Genomic DNA, 10615 nt, shown 5'->3' on the forward strand with positions numbered 1-10615 from the left:
GCCTAGATTTATGGAGATTGGGAGGAGTCATACAATGACTTACCACAATGGGAATTGGGTGTTCAGATCACAATGCCAAGTAGTGTTGCAGTGTTAAAGACGAGTTCTGCGCGGGTTGGTGGGTAGGTGGATGAGGGATCAGCTTATTTCCATCGGCTTTTCTGGACATTTCCACCGTGTATTGAGGTGTTTCGACATTGCAAGCCATTGGTCAGTGTGGACGGTACCCAGCTGTATGAAAAATATGGCGAGACACTGTTGGTCGCAATTGCATATGATGGAAACTCCAACATTATTCCTATTGCATTTGCCCTAGTGGAGGGAGAGAACGCAGAGTTGTGGTCATTCTTTCTATCTCACTTGCGACAACATGCGACCCCTCAGCCAGGTATACTTGTCATATCAGATAGGCACAATGAGATTAAGGCTGCACTGAAAGCTGCTGATGGTGGCTGGCTTCCGCCTACTGCATATAGGGCTTTCTGAATCCGACATGTAGCTGCCAATTTCGCACTGAGTTTCAAGGGTAAGGATGCATAGAGGTTGTTAGTGAATGTTGCTTATGCCAAGACCGAGGTCGAGTTTCACTACTGGTTGGACATTCTTCGTGCCGAAGATCCTGCTATGTGCGACTGAGCTAATCGGATTGACTATGCACATTGGACTCAGCATCGGGACGATGCTCGGAGATTCGGGATGCACCACCTGAACAACCTCCGGGAAGCTATATAGCATCCACAAGAACTGTGCATATAAGTAGTTATTGTTAGTCACCATATATAGTAAAATATTACAATACTAATTTACTTATCGCAGAGTTACAACAAAAGATACTCACATCCCCATGCTGGAGTAAATCTATCCTAAGCCTCCAATGCGCCACACGAGGCCCCTTGTCACTCAACGTCGGCTGATAATCTGACCATCTGAAATGCACAATATTTAATTAACAATAAAGTAAACCCTCATATTCTTAGATACACAATGCTTAGTTGAAAGGATAATATCTGGACGCCAACTGCCAATGGAAGACATCAAATCCATCTGGCCGAAAATCAGAAAATCTCCAGAAGATCCATAACTAGAGGAGCTGCAGTGGACTTGCCAACTTGACGATATTTCTGTTTGCCACATGGCACATGCATCTGAATAGCCATGACAGGGTAGCTAACCCCCAGCTATACTGACCCATGTCCTCTAGCCTAGCATAAGGTAACCAACGAATGTGGAGGTGGGTACTCGAATTATCCCCGAACAACCGTGTGGATAGGAGTATTATGATGTACGCACGGGCATACCTCCTAACCATCTCATCTGCTCCCTTCGGCAGCTCACTAAATATCTCCTGAAACCATGTACATTTCAACGTGAACTTGTCGATGCAGTTTCTAGGAGGCAAAACAACTATTGTATGCTTAAAAAAGGAAACTTTTTTGACTAACCTCGAGGTGGATGGCGCCAGCAATATGCACGACTCCATCTAGCCGATATAGACGATTTGGGTCGTCTTCTATATCTCCAGCTTTGATCTTTCCTCTGGCGGCTATCCCCGAACAACCGTGTGGATAGGAGCATCATGATGTACGCACGGGCATACTTCCTAACCGTCTCATCGTCTGCTCCCTGCTGCAGCTCACTAAATGTCTCTTGAAACCATGTACACTTCACCGTGAACTTGTCGATGCAATTTGCAGGAGGTAAAACAACTATTGTATGCTTAAAAAAAAACTTTTTTTACTAACCTCGAGGTGGATGGCGCCAGCAATATGCGCGACTCCATCTAGCTGATATAGACGATTTGGGTCGTCTTCCATGTCTCCAGCTTCAATCTTTCCTTGGCGGCTATCCGTAAATCTCGGTTCTGGGGTAGTGGGGTTGGGTGTGGGATTCGTTGTTTGTAGTTCGAATGAATGAAATTCGATTTGTTTATATATGGTGAACGAGCATAAATCGAATCCATTGGATTCGAACTACTTAGGATGCAGAATGCTTGTAAATCAAATCTATGGATTTCAATTTACAAATACCACTAAATTGAAACCATTCGCTTCGATTTACCATGGGTTTGCTTCACGTGCCTAAATTGAACTCATTTGGTTCGATTTACATGCATTCATAAATTGAATGCAATTGTTTCAATTTACGATCATTTCTAGTTCGAAGCTTATTGTTTCGATCTATGGCCTTTCTCAGCTTGCATGCAATTTGAATCTACTTGATTCGATTTAGTACTATTTTCTGTAAATCGAATTTATTAAATTCAATTTATATAAAAATTTGTCTTGGGACATTCACGAAAGAAATTTTGATTTGGGGGATCTGAATAATTTTGGATTGCACTTGATTTATTTCAGTAATTTATCCTTTATTTTATTTTATAATATGTATCATTGTCATTTTCCATTTGTATAAGGTTTTTTTATTAAATTATTATGCATATAATTAATCTATAAAAATATTTAAAATTATTTTATTATTTTTTCTCTACTAATTGAGGGTTAGTTGTTTAGTAATATTTTTCTTCAGTTATTTTAGAATTTTAGTTTTTTTAATAGTTATGCATTCATGAAAAATGACAATGCAAATAAAAAAAATTAAAATATTTTACTTTAAATTTATACTTTTAGAAGTAAGTTAAAGAACTTGAGTGAAGTATTGTTAACTATTTTTAAATAACAAACTTATTGTTGTTGTTATTAACTTATTATTATTATATATTATAAAATAAACAGGCAAAACAAATATTTTTTATGGTGACTGCAAATGATTCTTTTATTAGAGTATTATGTGCAATTATTAATTGTTAAAATATGTTCAAATATATTGCGCACAAAGTGGTCAACAATTTTTTAGCCAATATATATCCAAACAAAAAGTATAGGAACCAATTTTTATTTAATCACCACAAGCCAACTTTATAGATTAAGGTTTATAATTTTAGGTGTAAAGTTAACCGTTTTTATTGGCACCCTTCATTACTATAGTCGGCTTTAATTTCAGCCGATTCTTTTACACGAATACATATTTTCGTAATGTCAAATTATTTTTTTGGTAATCGTTTTTTTTTTCTTATTGTCTTTGTCGACTACACAATTCTCTTATTTGTCTAATGATCTATAACCCTCATTAATACCATTTAATTTTTTAAACTGTACCATCTAAATAGACAAAATGTTTGGAACTTCACTCTTCCAATAAAGCGGTCTGACATATGTGAAAAATTTTCAATAAAATGTAACAAATTTAATGTGTTGGTTAACTTTGATAAAAAAAAATGTTGATCTTCTAAAATTTTTGTAATTACAAATATATTTGATAGAAATAAAAGAATAACTATTGAAATAGAATAACTATTGTTCTATTTTTCAGTCTTTTACAATAGAATCATAACCTTCTATTTATACAGCAGGATTTGTTAGAAAACATTATCTCTAAAAAGCTAACAACTTCTAACTAAATCAGTTATAGCTAACTAACAGTTTTACTAACTGTTTCTCATATCTCCAATATCTCCCTCAAATTTAAAGATACTCTTGCAGTAACTTTAAGTTTGTCTTTACACTTGTTGAAAGGTTTTGCTAACAGAGATATAGTAAAAATGTCAGCCACTTGATCCGCTGCACTAATATGAACAACACTTAGCTGATTCTGATTTACTCTTTCTCTAACAAAATGTAATTCTAACCCAAAGTATTTAGTTTTGCTGTGCAAAATGGGATTAGCTGTCAACAAAACTGCACTCATATTATCGCAATATAGAGTGGGAACAGTGTCAACTTGGATGTGAAGTTCCTTAAGAAGATTTTCGAGTCAGACAATTTGGGAATCTGCTTCAGCTAGTCCCCTATACTCAGCTTCTATGCTGGATCTGCTGACAGAGGGTTGTTTCCTGCTGCACCAAGATACCAGGTTTGCACCAAGATAAACTCCAAAACCATAAGTAGATTTTTTATCATCAACATCCGATCCCCAGTCTGAATCACAAAAAGCATAAATTCTTAAGTCAGTGCTGGAAGTAAACAAAAGACCTTGTTCTATTGTCCCAGCAAGATATCGTAACAACCTCTTCACACATTTTCAATGACTAATCAAAGGTCTTTGCATATATTGACTTAATTTGTTAACACAATAAGAGATTTCTGACCTTGTTAAGGTAGCATACTGTAGAGACCCTATAATAGATGTATATAATGTTGCATCATCAAAGATATCATTTCCTTCTTTAGATAGTTTAACATTTGTGATCATAAGAGTTGAAACTCCTTTTAATTCTGCCATGCCAACTTTCTTCAATAAGTCAGAGATGTATTTTGTTTGGCTAAGATGATAAGTTCCTAAATCAATCTTACAAGCTTCTATTCCAAGAAAATAACTAAATTCGCCAAGATCTTTTAAAGAAAAAATGTTGTGAAGCTGGTTTATAGTATTTTGAATGGCAATTGTATTATTCCCAGTAATAAGTATATCATCTACATATACTAGAATATATATAGTGATAGTAGGATCATGCTTGACAAATAAAGAGTGATCTGACCTGGTTTTGATGAAACCAAATGAAGTTAAAGTTGAAGAAAGTTTAACAAACCATGCTCTTGGGGCTTGTTTTAAGCCATACAAGGATTTTTTCAATCTACAAACCTATCCAACATCACCTTGAATAAATTCTGGAGGTTGTTTCATAAAAACCACTTCATTCAAATCTCCATTCAAATATGTATTATTGAAATCAAACTGCCGAATCTGCCAATGATACTTTAAAGCAATGGTGAGAATAATTCTTATGGATGAAGGTTTGATTACAGGGGCAAAGACCTGTTCATAATCAACCCCTTCAACTTGGTGGTTACCTTTTACAACCAATCTAGCTTTATACTTAGCAATATCTCCATTTGGTTTTCTTTTAATAGCATAAATCCACCTGCTACCGATCACCTTGACAGTAGGGGGAGGAGTTTCTAAACTCCATGTTTGATTCTTATATAAAGTTTGCAGCTCCTCCAACATGACTTGATGCCAATGAGGTTACTGTAAAGCCTGTGCAGTGGTGGTAGAAATATTATTATAAAGATCAAGATTGGAAGAAGTAGTAGTTGAGAATAGTTTTGGTTTTGGAGAACTTCCAAATTGTATTTCTAAACCTGAAATAGGGACACTATCTGAGTGGTGTTGAGCTGTATTGGCTTTAGAGAGAGGAATTGGCTCATTTGGTTTTTGGTTAGAGGCTTGCTTAGGTGCTGATGCATCTAAGGAAGAGTGAGGAAGATGGTCAAAATTAGAACTAGATGGAACTAGTTGGTAGGAGGAATGAAGAGTAGAACTGGACTCATTGTTAAGATGTGAATTTGAAGAAGTATGAGTTATAATAGGCATTACCAAGAATGTATGAGGAAATTGTTGCTTAGGCAAAGCAGGAGGTGAGGATGAAAAAAGAATAGAACATGAAAACTTAGATTCATCAAATATAACATGACGAGTAATAATGATTTTTCCAGTTTTAGTGAGACACTTATATCCCTTATGATTAGGAGCATAACCTAAGAAGATGGATAATTGAGATTTGTAGTCAAATTTATTAGTAGAATATGGTTTAAGACATGAATAGCAAGCACATCCAAAGGTCTTAAGGAAAGAATAGTCTGGTTTATGATGGTGAAGGAGTTCATAAGGAGTGATATTTTGAGTATTTGAAGAGGGTAGTCTATTGATGATGTAGGTTGCTGAAAGGAAGGCATCGTCCCAATGTATCAAAGGAAGAGAAGCTCTTGCAAGCATTGCAAGGCCAGTTTCAACAATGTGATGATGCTTCCTTTCGGCCCGTCCATTTTGTTGATGAGTGTATAGACAAGAGAAGCGATGAGTGATATCGTGAGTAGCAAAAAATTTAGTGAATTGTGTAGATAGGTATTCACGGATATGGTCAGTTTGTAAAGCTTTAATCTTTAGACCCGTGTGAGTTTTAAGATTAGCTTTGAATTGTAAAAAAGCATGAAATGCTTGAGATTTAGAATGGAGAAGATAAACACATGTATATCTAGTAAAAGCATCAACAAATGAGATATAATAATTGAATCTATGATATGAAGTAATAGGGGCAGGTCCCTATAAATCTGAATACACCATTTCAAGAGGAGCATTAAAATTAAATTTATCTAGAGAGAAAGGAAGAAGGTGCATTTTTGTCATACAGCAGAATTCGCAAACATGAGAAGTGGCTTTATTTGATTGAACATTCAAATTACAATGTCTCATTACATTTAGAACAGTATTTGTGCCACAGTGGCCAAGTCTATCATGCCACAGTTCATATGAGTTCAAATTAGCATGAAAAACTTTAGGATAAAAGTTGTCAATTTGCACTAAATTCTTATAAGCATTGTCAGATTTAGTTTGAGTAACAGCCACTCTATCAAAATGATAAATGCCATTCCTAGGAATTCCTTGAAGAAGAATCTCCTTTGTAATATGGGATTTAACACAACGATAGTTAGCATGAAACTCAAAAGAAACATTTGTTATCAACAGCAAATTTATGCACACTTATAAGGTTCTGAGTTATTTCAGGAGAATGTAATAATTTGTCAAGCAGAAACTTTTGTTTTGTATCAAGATTAACAAGACATGAGTGACCATATTGAGTAATACTACTACCTATACCATTACCTAGCATAATCTGTTCAGAACTATTGTAATCAGATGAGCAAACTAGATTGTTTGGATCAGATGTGACATGAATACTGGCACCTATATCAGGAAGCTAGGAAGAATCTGACAAGGCGGAAGGAGTTGCAAGATAAGCACGAGGAGCATGAAATGATGATGGAGGTGGAAGAGCCAAAGGTGTATTTGTTTGCTAAGTTGTGGAATTTTGAGAAGAAGGGTGAAAGTTATGATCAAAGCGATGGAAGCAAGAAAAGGCCACATGTCCAAGTCTCCCACATACTTGACACTGAGGCCTAGAGTCCAAAGAAGAGTATCTGCCACCGCGAGAAAATCTACCACCCCTTCCACGACGTCCATAGAAATTTGCTCTTGAAGGTGGTCTTGCATACGGAGGAGTTGTTTGTGTGTAATTGGCAGAAACTGATCCAAAATCATGTTTTCGAAAATGATCGAACATATGTTTATGAGCCAGAAGGAGGAATTCAGCTTCCATTAGAGAAATTGACTCAATATTTGTCATGACAACAGAGATATACAATGTATAATCCTCAGACAAGCCTTCAGTAAAGGCGGTAATATGATCATCAAGGGAGAGGGTATAACCACTTGCTGCTAGAGAATCCACAATCATTCTTATCTTGGCGAGAAGTTTCAGTAGCAGAAGTTTCACCTTTTCTAATCGACTTAAGTTCAAATTTTAATTGTTGAATCTTGATTTTTGAAGTTTTAGAGAAATAATCTTGCATTTTTGTCCAAACCTGGTGTGCAAAAGCGCAATCCAACATTCTGTTCTTGAAACTATCATCAATTGATGAAAGAAGCCAGGTCGTGAGGTAGTGATCTTTAGTCTTCCATTTCTTGTAGGATTCTGATTCTGTTTCTGTAATTCGAGCTGCTTCATTATCAAATCTGGTTGGAATTTTCTCCAGATAAAGATGATCCACCAATTCATTAGCATTAATGACATGAAGAGCCAAGTGCTGCCAGGTCTTGAAAGAGTTTTTATTGAGTTTATCTATCATAGGTGCAGAAAAAGTAGTTGAATTTGTAGAAGAAGAAGAAAAAGAAGAGTGTGGGATAATTGCTGCCATGGATCTTGGACCTGAGCTCATGATACCATGACAGAAATGAAAGAATACAGAAAAGAGAGAGATTGACAAGAGATTTGAATTGAAAATTGAAATAGAATCACTATTGTGCTATTTTTCAGTCCTTTACAATAGAATCATAACCTTCTATTTATACAGCAGGGTTTGTTAGAAGACCTTATCTCTAGAAGCTAACAACCTCTAACTAAATCAGTTTTAGCTAACTAACAGTTTTACTAACTGTTGCTCATATCTCCAATAATATTAAAAATTAAAATATGTACTTTTGCTAGAAAATAATTATAAAAAAAATAATATTCACAACATTTATATTGGATAGTGTCTAATAAACAAGTAAACAACAGCGTTCTCCTGCTGCCGCACGTACGCAGTGCTCCTCCCATCACGAATGCAGCGCGCCTGCACACGTCTTTTCTCCACGAACACAATGCCTTTTCTTTGCGAATGCACGCACGCGCGTCTAGCTGCCGAGTGTCACTGCACGTCATTGGTGATGCCACACGTCACCGCGAAGCGACGGAACAGCCAGTGAAAAAGAAGGACATTGTGCCCAGTCACATTCAAACTCCATGCTTTAGCCGTGTGTTCTTCTTTTTTTTCTTGGTTTTGGATGTTTTTTTATTAGTTTTTGATTTTTTTTCTTAAATTTGAATTTTTTTTATGTTTTGAATGTTTTTGTTTTTTGAATTTTAAATGATTTTTTAATAGTTTTAGATATTTTTTGCTTAATTTTTAGATGTTATTTTTTTAATATTTTTTGGATGATTTGTTTTGTTAGATTTTAAAATTTTTAAAATAATTTTTTGTTAGGTTTTGGATGTTTTAATTTTAGATACTAATACAGTTAACTATAGTCCCTAATTAGTTAACTAGTAGGATTGGCCAATAAACATTAAGGCATTATTTGATAACATCCCCTTTTATTTAATTTGAGTCAATTAGAAGAGGAACATATCTAAAAGACTAAAACTACTTAATCATCATCTTGAAAGTCATAAACAATAAATCACTTTCCTTTTTTATTTCTTTTTATTCATTTTGACATTAGGAACAATCATCAAACCTAGAGCTAAAGCATGCAATAACAATTAACAAACGACTAACGTTTAGAATTAAAACATGTTCAGAAAAAGCAAATCCTTATTCCTTCAACCAGTTGATGAACTTATTTAAGTTTTCTGAAGACCTTCCTCCAACATCAACGTCCTTCATTAGCTTCTTCTTTATCTCACGAGCCTTAAATTTTATGTTCTCATCACTAAGCAATTTATCAACTTTGACTTTTATCTCTTTGCGTGAGATCATCCCATTCTCATCCAAATCAAATCCCAATCCAACTTTCCACTCATCACAAATATATATTTTGTCAAAGAATTGGTCAGCAAAATATGGCCAACACAAAAAAGGCACTCCATTAGACAAACCCTCCAAAGTCGAATTCCAACCGCAATGACTTATAAAGCAAGCAATGGCAGGGTGGGATAGCACCTTTTCTTGAGGAGCCCATTCAATTATCTTACCTTGAGTCCCCTTGAATTCGTTAGGAAAACACACTTTATTGTTACAATCTGAATCTTTTCGTAACACCCAAAGAAAGGGTCTATTAGTAAGTTCAAGTCCGAGAGCGAGTTCTTTGAATTGTTTTTCATCAAAAAGAGTGGTACTTCCGAATGCAACATATATAACAGAACCATGAGGTTGTTGATCAAGCCAATTCAAACAAGAAAAATCTTCTTCCCAGAATTGTCCCAATGATCTTTCACTTACACCTTGATCATGGCCATAGGTTCTTAATAATGGACCAATTGGTAATAGCTTTGGTACGAATGATAATGCTCCAGGTTCAAGATCGGGTGTGGAGTTACAAAGGCACCACTCTGTGGATTCTAGAGTTTTCATGGATTCAAGAATAATGTTGAATAACATCTTCTCAGTTTTAGAATCAGATATTTTTCCCCACCATATAGATTCTGTGTCCATGGGAGGAATGCTTGGTGATAGCTGAAATCTTTTTTGTGGGGTTGCTAACCCTGCAGTTTCAAAACATGATAATATTACGGAAATAGGTTGAAAAATAACAACAAAAATTGTGAAATTTTTGTTACTATTTCTTTCACAAAGAAAATAAAATAAATATTTGCACTATTTTTCTGGCTTTTTCTTAGATAAATTCATTTTGAGTAATTACTCTACTTAAGATTATTAATTGATAATTTAACATTTTTGTTTATATAAAAATCAATTCTATTTTAGTAATATATAAATACGATATTTTATTTGTATTTGTGTTATTAATTTAAGAAAAGAATTTTATGTAGAATTAAACATTTGATGGTTATGTTGTTCATGAGATGATTGTGTTGTTTATAGGATGATTGTGTTGGTTATATTGAATTTTTAATTTGCATACTCATTAAGTTAATAATAAGAGTAATTACCCAAATCAGTCTCCAAGATTTTAGAATCGGACATTTTAGTTCCTAAGAAAAATTAATACACAGATCAATCCCTAAGGTTTTACTCCGGCAGACAAATCAGTTCCCAGTTCATTTTTCGCCAGAGTAATTACCCAGATCAGTTCCCAAAGATTTTAAAAACGGACATTTTAGTTCCCAAGAAAAACTAGTGTACAAATCAATCCCCAACGTTTCTCTCTGTTAGACATAATAGTCCTCCATCCAAAAATAAAATAATAATTATTATTAATTGCACAATAATATTGTACTATATTTTTTGTATTTTTTGAACAAAAATAATTATAATTCTTATATATATATATAGTCACTCAATAATAATAATAATAATAATAATAATAATAATAATAATAATAATAATAATAATTAATC

General features: G+C 34.5%; 1 protein-coding gene across 1 annotated transcript in view; it reads right to left on the reverse strand.

Annotated features, from left to right (window-relative positions):
• Nucleotides 1-8790: 8790 nt before the first annotated feature.
• LOC107471152 (UDP-glycosyltransferase 83A1) overlaps nucleotides 8791-10615 on the reverse strand; it is a 4061-nt gene continuing 2236 nt past the window's right edge. The window contains exon 2 of the mRNA XM_016090592.3: nucleotides 8791-9799. Within this exon, the coding sequence (XP_015946078.1) occupies nucleotides 8910-9799 (890 nt within the window). The 3' untranslated portion in view covers nucleotides 8791-8909. The remainder of the gene's footprint in view (nucleotides 9800-10615) is intronic.

Source organism: Arachis duranensis, chromosome 10 (assembly GCF_000817695.3).
Source record: "Arachis duranensis cultivar V14167 chromosome 10, aradu.V14167.gnm2.J7QH, whole genome shotgun sequence".
Classification (NCBI taxonomy): Eukaryota; Viridiplantae; Streptophyta; class Magnoliopsida; order Fabales; family Fabaceae; genus Arachis; species Arachis duranensis.